General features: G+C 41.7%; 1 protein-coding gene across 2 annotated transcripts in view; it reads left to right on the plus strand.

The window, feature by feature from the left end:
* Window positions 1–9,830: 9,830 nt before the first annotated feature.
* The window catches only part of TOP2B (DNA topoisomerase II beta), a gene marked incomplete at its 5' end in the record, with an annotated part of 54,694 nt that continues 52,418 nt past the window's right edge, over window positions 9,831–12,106 (plus strand). For both annotated transcript variants that reach the window (XM_084247412.1, XM_084247413.1), the window contains one exon: window positions 9,831–9,902. In XM_084247412.1, coding sequence (XP_084103538.1) covers window positions 9,831–9,902 — 72 coding nt within the window. The remainder of the gene's footprint in view (window positions 9,903–12,106) is intronic.

A 12,106-nucleotide genomic window follows, 5' to 3' on the forward strand; every position in this document is an offset into this window, starting at 1 on the left:
TGCTTGATCTTACCCTGGTCATAATTGTATTCTCTCACTTCCTCAATTCTGTCATTGTCCCCCACTGTATGAGACAATGCTTTTGCTGGTCTTGAATGCAAATTCATATTCCATCCTCAGAGCTCAGCATGACTTTATTAAAAATACTTTCTCCCCAGCCCTCTGACTCATTACATTTTGCCCCACTAGTAAGTTATTTACTCGAGCAACTAGGTAATGTCTTCTACTTGTTTTAAAGAGGTGTGTTCCATGCCTTTAATTTGCTTATATATCTGTATCACCTGCTGCTCGGTTTGAACCATAGCAGGGACTGAAATAATCTGTGGACTCAAATTAGATTAAAGCTGACTTAAAATATATGGTACACAGTAAGTACTCAACATTAATGGCTACATTAATTTTGAATTTCTTTCACCTTTTCTCTGTTGCTTGATTTCCCATATCTCAGCTGTTTGAGGTCATAACCTATTTGCCCAGCATTGGGGATGAAATCTGGAGTATGAGGGATGAGCTACTGTAAGCAACAGGAGCTTGATGCATGTCTGTACCTGTTAATGATGATGATATCAGAGCTGGCTGGTGGCTAACATCTAGAACTCTGACTTGGCTTCATTGCCACTGTAAACTAGGTTAACTTTCAGTGCATACCATCCTAGTTAAAACATTAACTGTTCTGGTAGTTCATTAAATGTACATTTCAAAAAATCATCAAGAAAGTTTTCCATTTAGTTTAAATGTTTATTAAAAATGACTTGTAATGCCATGGGAACCTTTAGAAAGCTGAAGTTTTAACTCTTAAGTTAAAAAACTAAAGGCTATTTGTCAGAGCTAGGATACATGTAATGGTACTCTCAATAGTTAGCTGTTGTTTATCTTTTAGTGTGGTCTCTCAATCTGCCAGTTAATAAAATTATCACAGAATTGGAGAGTAAAGTCACAAACACTGGAGGAGATAGAATTAGTCTGTATTTACTACTTACAGCTGTGAGACATTGGGCCAATTACCCTTTCTAGACTTCGTTTTTTTCATCTGTAAAATTGGTTTGTTCGTTGAATCCCATTTACATTGTTGAAAATAACAAATATCTTCTATACTGGTGTTATGGTTTTTTTTTTTTAAAGATTTATTTATTTATACAAGAACCAGGGTATAGGCCAGATGCACAGGAGGGTGAGAGGAGTCACCAGAGACAGAGTGAGGAACAAAACAGGCAGACTGATGAAATACACTGCTGAGGGGAGCAATGGGCACGACAGGAGAGGTCCACCACACCATATGGGACCCTTGCCAGCTGGTCAGGATCGAACCTATGCTGCAGAGGCTGCGGATAGCTTCACAGTGCAACGCTCAACCGCCTGTGCCACCAGGGAGGTTCTCTACTGGTGGTTCTTGATGGTGGTGAGAAGGAAGGATTTTGTCTCTCAGGAGACAAAATGCCTAGAGATATTTTAGTTTCTCACAATAGGAGGTTGGCTGGGGGAAAGATGGTATACTACTGGCTTCTAGTGGTGTAGAGGGCAGGAACAGACACGGTGCAGGTTTTCTAGGATCCAGCAGACCGGGTAAAGGAGGAGTCAGAGTGCTTAGTGGCTTTTTGCAGGTCTTTTTATTGGGATTTACCCAGTACACAGCAGGCAAGGGTACTGGGGGACCAGCAGGCTGGCAGGCCTCCCAGCCCCCAGCAAGTCTTCACTCTATCTGGGTTCTCCGGCCTTCTCTCAGCTTCTGCTTCTCTTGCTTCTCTCTTGGCTTCTGCTCCTTCTTGGCTTCTACTGACATCCCTGTGATGCCGCCCTTATAAGCAGTCTTAGCCCAAGTGAATCCCATCTACCTATGCCCACACCCTACTCCAGGTGCCTACCATCAGGCATGCATTCCGGACCTCAAGGATCCATCATCTATCCTGATGGCGGGAGGGCAGAAAAGCCTGACATTTTACTTTACCCTACAAGTGGGTAGGGGCCAGAAATGCTGGTAAATATCCCACAGTGCATAGGACAATCTGTAAAGAATCATCCAGTCCAAAAACTTAGTGGTGCTCCTGGTGAGTGCCTGTAAGGTTAAGAAATACTATTAATAGTGAAATAGGTAAGATAATCACTGCAGTCACTAAAAGAATGAGCTAGCTCTATAGGCCAACACAGGAACATTTCCAGGGGATGCAATTAAAATAAGGAAGACAACTCAAACATATTTATATATGAATATAATATTCATATATATACAATCCATTAATTACTGATCTCCTTTGTGTCCATGTGTAAACATACACATGTGTAAGAGATCTGGGAGGACACATATCAACTTGTTCATCAGTGTCACTATGGGAAAAGACATGTAAGGGGGTATTTTTATTTCTTACTGGACATACTTCTTTATTTTTCTAACCAGAGGCACTACATTTATAATATTCAAAACTTTTGAAAATAAATTCCTAATACTTACAGTTCCTATGAAGATTAAAGTAGATAATGCAAGTAAAATATTAGCACAGTGCCAAAATATAGTGCCAATAAAATGCATAATTGTTCACTAGGAAAATAAGTAGAGAGAATTAGTCTAGGAAGTGAAGGTGTATGGATACGTATGGTAACGTAAAGATTTCATCAATGATTTTGCTGAGCTGCAGATATGGTAGAGTTCAGTTTTTTAAAAATCAAATGTTATACTGTGCTTCCTGAAAGAACTCTTCAATTTTATTTCATTTTGTGCACACGTAAAAAGGTAAGCATACAAGAAATAAAATGGCAACTCAATAAATTGGAGACATTGGTGATCCTGTCCTTCCATACCCTCATTTCTGTCAGGAGTTGGTGATACAGTATTTTTCAAGGAAGATTTAAAATTAAAATGTAACTATCACACAGAAAAATATAAAACCCACAAGTGTACAGCGAGATGAATTTTCAAAATGAACATATTCATGTATTCACCACTTAGCCCCCCCAAAATAGAAATTATCAGCATTCAGAATTCTCCCACAGGTAACCTTATCATGACTTATAAAATCAGATTAGTTTTGTATGTGTCTACATTTTCTATAAAGGGAATACTATAATACATATTCTTTTCTGTTCCACTTTTTTAGCTTAACATATCTGTGAAATTAGTACATTAGATGTAACAATCACCAGCTTTTATTGCTGAACATATTTCATTGTATGTATATATAACTTTTCCACTCTATCATGATAGACATTTGGATTTTGTCTAGTTTGGAGCAACTGTAAATAGTGTTGCTATGTATAATCTTGTGTATTTTGATACAAAATAAGTATGGATTTCTATTTGTATATATGTAGGAGTGGAATTTTTTGGTGCATAGAATACGTGTGAATATCTAGCTTTAGTAGATGCTATTAAACATTTCTCTAAAGTGGTCCTAAGTGGTATTGTACCAACCATGTGGGAGAGTTTTTGTTGCTTCACATCCTCACCAAGAGTTGATTATTTTAATTTTAGCCATTCTAGTGGGATGAACTCACTTAGGTATTTTAAATTACTTTGTAAGTCTTTTGTTCCCTTTTTACAAAAGGAGTTGGAAGGCATTCACCAAAGTGTTAATAGTAACTATCTGAGTGATGGAATTGTGGGTTATTTTGTTTCCCTTTATATTTATCTATGCTTCAAAACTTGCAAAATAAACATGCTTTAATAACAAAAATAATGTAATAGTGACAAATACTTCTCAATCTTTTCAGCAATACATTCCAAGGATGTTAATAGATATTTCTAAAAATAGTTTTAAGGCTAAGTAAGTTTGACTTGCTTACTGCAAGATTGCTTAGCTATTTAAAAATGTTTTATGACTTCTTTAGGCATGGGTGCTGTACAGAGAGGGTATGCTTCTGGCACTTGTTTACCAAATACCTGTTTATACTTCATAGAAATAGTGGGCTGAGAAACATGATTTGCAAAATGCTGGAATGGGAGATGACAATATGTACGAGATAAAAATAGACTGAAAAAAGGCAAATGATTCTTATAATAGATGGAATGTCCACAAATAAATCTCCCTTCCCTGGTTGAACATTTTGAGACTTCTTTTATGCTGCTTTAAATATCTTCTACTGTGAATCTAAAGTTATTCAAAATGTGAATCCAGAGTCCACTTTTAAGGTACTTTTTATTTTTCCTCCTATATTTGAAAGTTTGCTATCTGAGTGTCTTCTATTGTCTTAACACTGGAGCTAGATTACAGGTTTAAAATCATGTAGATATAGAGATGTCACAGGACCCACAGGATTATGGGGCTCAGGTTTTATTTGCTTTGTGGAATCCAAAGAATCAATCTATTTTACACCAAGAGAACATCTAGTCAGTTATACAAATTATAGATACTTATCACCATAGTTCAACAATAAAACACATTAACCAAAGGGTTCTACTCAGGCCAAAGACCAGAACTACTTACCAATATCACCAAGTTCCTAACATGTGTGCCAAAATTGCTGTATGACCAAGTATGTTAGCCAGCTTGGTAGGGTGATGAAAGGGTGTGGTTTGGGGTAACAGAAACTTGGGTTTGAATTTCAGTTCTATCTCTTATTCAGACTTGTGACTTTCTATGACTTTTAATTTCCTTAACTGTGAAATAAGAATCTCTCACTTCAGGTTGTTGGAAATTAATTAAGCTAGTATATGTGAAAGTGCCAGCCCAGTACTGTACCTGATAACAGGGTTCAAAGTCAATGAGGGTTTCCTTCTTGAAATGAAGGGTAAGTCTTGGCAAGGTTTCAGCTGATCTTCTTCCTTAATCAGACTGTGTTTATTGCTTCCACTCAGTTTCATACAATTGAATACCTTTGGTACCTTCCTGACTCATTCCTCACACCCCCAATTCTTTCTCCTGGCACCGTAACTTCTTTCCCTCCTCACATCATCCTGCTTTTCATTCAGTGCTTTAAGCAAATGTTGATAATTTTATAATAAAGTTTACCCTCTTTGATTTACAACAAAGAATTCTTGAAAACAAAATAACACACAAATACTTAAGGATTCTGGCCAAGTTTTAGCACCAGATGGGTGGTGAATGTTTTGTTTTGGGACACATCTTGCTATAACCCTTTGGTTATGCCTAAAGATTGTTCATTCTTTAAAAAATTATTTATTGAACACTGACCATGCACTGTGTGCTAGTTACTCTAGGACAGACTAGTACCATGTTGTGCACTGTTTACTACACAGGCTGGCCTTGGTCTTTCACTTTTCCCAAACAACACTGAATCCAGAAATAAATTCCCTAAAAAGTTGATATTCTCAGTCCTTCTTCTGGACCTTTCCACACATAGCACTCTAAAAATAAAAGAATGCTGATAGTCAAAAATATCAGGGATATAAAATATCTGAGGTACTATTATATAAAATACCTGGGCTAATCTGTGCTTAACTGTTTTGGAAATAGGAAACAATTGCATTTTGTTGTTAATTGGCATACTAAAATATGGTATCTTTCCAAAGTGCTGATTTTTATCACTGTGGACCTCACAATCACCTCTTCTATTCAAGTGCTCTAACTGGAGGATTTTACATCTTAGAATATTCTGATGTAGATATTTCTCAAACTCCCTGGACTTTTCTTTTCCCCTTTTAAAATTTTTAATATACTACAGAATGGAAACAATTTAGCAACTGTAGCATTAGAGTTCTGTTTCTTCTGAAGCTGAGTAAGGAAAGCCATAGCTCTCTTACTTCTTTAGGTCTGGGTCTTAATAAACTAACTGAGTAAATGACTCTGGGGAAACCAGAAACTTCAAACAGAGTAGTAACACACATGTTAGGATTGCATAATTTTCTGTTGGTGAAGCTTAGGTGAATGATATAATCCCATGTCTCTCAAAGCAGGGTTTTCTTAGAACAAAATGCTTTTTTCAAGGTCCAAACCTAATATTAAACCCCTTCAAAGGGCAGAGCAGCTTTCTTAACTAATGTGTATGCTAATTATAGTTTTCATAGTATATAATTCCATAGAACAGCTGAAAGCCCTGAATATTGATCTATATCACATAAAGTAAAAATGTCCCTTCTATCAGTACAAATAATGAGATATTGCCAGAGGATCTGTATAGTTTATTTGACCAAAATCATTAATAATAATCAAACAATTCCTCCAAACCAAAAAAAAAGAAACATTTCAAACCTAGTATAGGTAGAAATTCAAGACCTTAAACCTTTATCTGTCTTTCTAGTGGTGATAATATTTAGGGATGTGGCTGTCACTGATGTCTACAGACATCCCGTGAACACTTAACTTTGTGTGCTTAAGTATCTTTTTAAAAAGTGAAACTATATTTACAAAGTATTTGGAACAATTAAATAGTCTCAAATCAGTTACTAATCATCTAACCTGACTATAGCAAATCAATAATATTTACTATAGACATGCTGAGAACCAAAATACTACATTGAGAGTAGTTTTCTTTCCCAACTTAAGCTCACTTCTAAAGAATGTAACAAACTAAATTACATTAAAAACACTAGTTATTACCTGGACAACCACTTGACATGGATTTTTCCTTTTGTTTTTGGCCAAGCAACTTTGTATAAATTTAGGACCCATTAAAAACTAGCACAATGAGAGGAAGAGGTAAAATAGCAGATAATAAATTTTGAATTTAAATATTAACTTTAAAAAAAGCTGGCTGGATTAAAGGTTAGTCCCTCAGGCTCCAAACTGAATCTCAATACTGGACCAATGAAACATTGCCAAGTACCTAGAAGTATATTTTTGAGTTAATTTATCTATTGATTACATCACTTGTATAGAGTGCAAAGATAGGTGTTAACTCATTTTTTGATTGTTATAAGAAGGAAACAATCGAAAAACAAAAATTCCAAAGTAGTTAGGATGAGCTCCAATAGAAACTATTCAGACAGCTTGATTAAATAAAGGCCTTTATTTTTTTATAGTCTATGGAACTGATTTCTATAGCTTTTCATTTTGACGGGTGCCTGCTATGCTTGCAATACACAAAGTTTTAAGTGTATAATATACACATATGAATAAACTAGTATTCCATATAAGACAAACCCGATAGAGAAGCTCTCCAATGTGGCAATTATTGCTATAATTACTCTGTAAATGAAATTTATTTGACAAAACCCCAGAAGGGAAAACTGTTCATGGTGAGTAAATCAGTTTTATCATAAAGATATGTTAAGTCTGTAGTACTGTTTAAAAAGACGAAGAGGTCTTTAGGGGTTTAGATACTTTTGATGGCATTATCTTCGCCCATTCATCATGCATCTGTTTTAAAAAGCTGATTTGCATGTATATCCAGCATCTTGTTCAATTGTGATTCTTTTAGGTAAGTCAGTATTTTCATAAGAAGAAAATGAGTTAATTTACTAAAGGCTCTTCATACTTAGAAGGCTAAAGGATGAGACATCACGTATGAGGCAAGTGAAAAAAGGAACATGATTTTCCCTAATTAACCTATTTGGATTGTGGGTATATTTTATTCATTTAAAAAATATGAATCTGAGGAGCTCTGAAAACTGCAGTTTAAAAAGGGAGACAGCTATATATTTTATAGCTTGGCTTCTATTAATATACATATATACCTTATATAAAGACTCAGTCTTTAAAATTTTATTCCTTTTAAAATTTATAAAATATGTGCACTTTGAAAATGTAAATTCACAGTAGGTATAAGTAAAAATCCTTTTAATACAACACAAATGGAGGCTGTGGATACTTAAGTTGGTCAAGTTCAGGGTCCAAATTAGACCCTGGTCTACTGATTTACAAGCTTGCACCTCCAGTTCAAGGTAAAGAAAGGCTTCAGTGTTCTGAACCACAAATCCCAAATATGCCAAAATTATATGGCCACTAGAGAGCTAATTAAGAAAAACCATGTTTAAATTATTTCCATGTTTTAAAGTCCCCCCTCTTCTCTGACTCAGGAGGCAGTTGAAAGATGTGACCCTAGATGTTTGTTTTCCCTGGAGAGGAAATGCAGTTGGAAGAGAAGTTCACAAAAACACCTTTTCACAAAACAGCAATGTTTTCATCTTTTTAAAAAGCACTCATGTCCAAACTATTGGGGGGAGGGTACTTTGTGCCTTCAAATGCTTGTTTTGGTGATAGTTAATTTCTTTTCAATGTGTCTCACCTGCCAATTTATAAATCACTTAATCAGAAGCCCTGCTTTTGATTTTGAATCCATCACAGAGCCTGGCACTGAGTGGCAGAGTGTGCGTCCAATAAATACTTGTGGAATGGAATTACGCTGAAAAGCAGGATGAAGTAAAGCCATCTCCTATATGCCAAAGACTTTGGTGCGGCTGCATGGGTAATTTTCATTCTTAGAAAGCTTCGGTGTGAATGAAATGATTCCTTGGTGTGCACTTGAAAATTCTACTGAAGCACTTTGCAAAAATTAAACGTGCTCTCTTCGAGGTTGCAGGCACAGTTCTGCAGAGATGAGAAAGTGACAATGACATATCCGCATTGTTCAGAGTGGAGTAAAAGGTCAAAGAGCAGAAACGGAACCCTTAACCCACCCTGTGTTCTTTCCTAGGAACGTTCTCTGCGCGTTCCTGATCATGCAAGTTCTCTGCAAGCAGTTGTCTGGAAACTGGCCCTATCCGTTTTGGGGGGGGCGAGGGGAGTATAAGGAGAGGGGAGATCTGAGCAGAGGATTCTTTTGACAGCAGCGTCCACTGGGGGCCTTGAGGAGGCCAGGGTCACGGGGCCTTTTTTGCACCAGTGATCTTTAACGTCTTGCCTGCGGTTTACAACTGCTCTTTTAAAATACTTTCCTTTGGGACGGCCCCCCGCTTCTTCCTGCTCCCTCCCCCCGCCTTCCTCCACCCCCAGCGGCCCAAGCAGAGAAATGCCAGGGCTCCACAGACTGGTTTTAGAGCAATTAGCACGCCGGGAGGATTAAAACCCCTCCGAGGCCAAAACGACCCTCTCCCTTTGCCACGGCCAGATGACCCTGACAGCGGCCCCGGTTCTCCCTGCGGATGGAAAACCCACAGACACACACACAAACAAAAAACCTCAAGTCTTCCCTTCGGTTGCTACCCGCAATGACGTTTCCCCCTCGGGTCCCGCCCCTCGGGGGGCTTGGAATTTTAGGATTGGTGCAGAGCTTGTGGCGACAAGCCTCTGATTGGGCGGCGGGACGACGAGGCGTTGACGGACAGCAGGGACGGCCGCCGCGCCCTCCCGCCCGCCCTCCCGCGGTGCGCGAACGTGTGTGTGCGGTGTTATGCCGGACGCGAGGGAGGCGACCGCGACGGCCGCTCTGTTTATTGTCCCTCTCGGCGCGCGGATGTGAGCGCGTCGGGGCTGCGGCGCGGCCGACGAAGCGGCCTGTGAGGCAGCGGCAGCGGCAGCTACGACGGCGACTTGGGCTCCCCGCGGGGCCGGCCTCCGCCGAGCTTGAGGAAGGACAAGGCGCCTCCGCGTCCCGGCCGCCCCCGGCCGCCCGGGGCTCCCCGGCCGCGCTCCCCGCCCGCGCCCCCGGGCCTCGGCCCCTCAGCCTGCGGCGCCCGCGGGCGAGAGGAAGCCCCGCCGCGCCCCGCCGCCGCCCGCCGCGCGCTCGCGCCGCCTCGCGCTTCCTCCTCCGCCGCTTCTTCCTCAGCGGCCGCGCTAGGCCCGGGCGACGCGGCCGCCGCGCCTCGAGTTTGAGGGCGCCGGGCGGCGCGGCCTCCTCGGCGGGCTCGGCCGGGCGTCCGCCCCGGGTCTCGGCGATGGGGCGCGGGGGACGGCGCCGCTAGGAGCTCGGAGAGCGGAGCGGTCGGCGCGGAGCGGCGGGACCCCACGGCCCGCGGGCGGCGGGAGCAGCGGCCTCGGGGCCTGGGAGCTGAGGCGCCCGCCATGGCCAAGGCGGGCGGCGGCGGCGCGGGAGCCGGTGCGGGCGGCGCCGGCAACGGGGCACTGACCTGGGTGGTGAGTGGCGGGCGCCGGGGCGGGGGTCCGGGCGGCGGCATTGTTCCCGGCTCGCGCCCGGGAGGAATTCCGCCGGGCCGGCGGGTGGGGGTGCGGGGTGGGGGGGCGGGGAGAGGGAAATCCGGTCCCCAGAACGCGCGCCCCGCAGGGGCTTCTACTCGTAGAACCCCCCCCCCCCGTTCCCCGCCCCTTTTCTTTCTTCTCTCTTCCTCTGTCCAGGCTCCCGCTGCAGGAGCATAATGTGCACTTGAAACTTTGGTGGACAAGCCGTGAACGTGACACGGAGCCCCCGCACCCCCAGCCCCGCTGGCTCTTTTTTCCCCCTCTTGCCCCGACTCTCCCCCGGGCAGTCAGGCAGGAGAGGATGGGTATGACAATAAGGCGTGTGTGTCTGTGGAGGCCAGCACTTTTTCCTAATGTGGCTTGAGAAAATCTCGGAGAAAGGTGTGTGTGTGTGTGTGTGTTGTTGTAAATGCAACCATCTCTGCTGCTGTAATCCCTGGAAGAATGGATTCGGGGGAGATACCTGCACAACAATTTGCACTTGAATTGGGTGTCTCAGCTCAGCTGCAGGCATATTCCTGCAGGCTGTTTCACCGCAGTTACGCCGTGCACGGTTCATCTGTCAGGTTGGGATGATTAAAAGAAGTGTTTAACTGCGTCAGCATCGCAGGTGAAGGGGGTTAGTTAGGGCTGGATGGAGTGCGCCCGGGAGGTGACTGAAGTGTTTAGTCCTGGAGTTAAAGGATTTCGGCGCTCAGTTCCTGCTGGGAAGTAGAAGTAGAGGGGGAAGACCCAGCGAGAGCTGATTCCCACGGCAGATCGATAATTCACTGGCATTTTACTTGCTCAGCAGAGAGTTCAGATCAGGGTCATTTCCTACACAAAAAAGCCCAGTTCAGTCAACTGACTAGGTATCCAGGAGAAAAAAGAAAAAAACCTTTCATTTTTCAGGGGCTTTTGAGGGACCCTCTTTTTGTCAAAATACCCAAGAAAACTTTGATAGACATTTCTGTTGCTTAATTTTTCTTTATCCTTTCTTTGGGTGAGGTTAAGGTGCATGGAGTAGCAGGTGTGCTGTATTACTGAAATTTCTTGGGGAAAAGTGTGTTACTGATTGCAGGAAAACATTTTAACCATTTGTTTGCATGTCAAGGTGCTTTGCAAACTTGCAGGGCTCCTGTTGAATCTTTCCTATTTTTGTCGAATAACATAGTATGAACAGACTAGAATTTGGAGAGATAAAGGTACTATCTGGGTGGACAAGGCGGAGAATGAATGAATGTAAAATGAAGGTTTTTTTTTTTTTTTAAATTGACGAGCCTTACCCTTGTTACTAAAATCAAACAACTTCTGAGATGAAGTGAGATAGCCAGATGGTTCTCATTCACTGTTTAGAAATGTTGAGGCCTGATCAGTGTTTCCTCTGAGGATCTGATTCTGTAGTGGTAAATATTTCACACTAAGATTGAATTAATTGGCTTTAACATTTTATAGCAGTATTTTAATGTTACTCTGTAAGTAATTAAACGACCACTTTCTTTCAAGCTTAGCAGGAAACGTTCCTGTCATTTACATAAGAAGTTTTGTGTAACTTTTAGCGTCTCATAATATTAGAAAGATTCCATGGAAATTAAAGTTGACTTACTAATTAAAGATTTTTTTTTAAAGATTTTATTTATTTTTATACAAGAGCTGGGGTACAGGCCAGAGACGCGGGAGGGTGAGAGGATTCACCAGAGACAGAGCAGGGAAGAGAACAGGCAGACTGACTGAAGTACACTGCTGAGGGGAGCATCGGGCTGGACAGGAGAGTTCTGCTGGGCCATGTGGGAATCTCCCTGGCCAGCCTGGAATCGAACCCGCGTTGTGGAGGCTGCAGACAGCTTCACTGTGCGTGCTGCGCTCAAGCTCAACCCGTTGTGCCACCGGGGAAGGCCACTAATTAAAGATTTTTTTTTGCTGTGAAATGAATATAAGAAGTAAAATGAAGTGAAGTAAAAATCATGTAATCTTTTATATATAGATAATATCCTCCTGTTGAATTAGAAGTTTATTAAAAATGATCATCCCATAAGTACACTTCAAGATTGGATGCTTGCTCTAAATTTAAGTCAGGTTATATGAGCATCTTTATGTCCACAATATACATCATTGATCAGGCTAGTTTGATTTTTATAGGAAGAAATATAGTGAGATGGTTT

The sequence above is a fragment of the Talpa europaea genome (genome assembly GCF_964194135.1).
Source record: "Talpa europaea genome assembly, chromosome: 11".
NCBI lineage: Eukaryota > Metazoa > Chordata > Mammalia > Eulipotyphla > Talpidae > Talpa > Talpa europaea.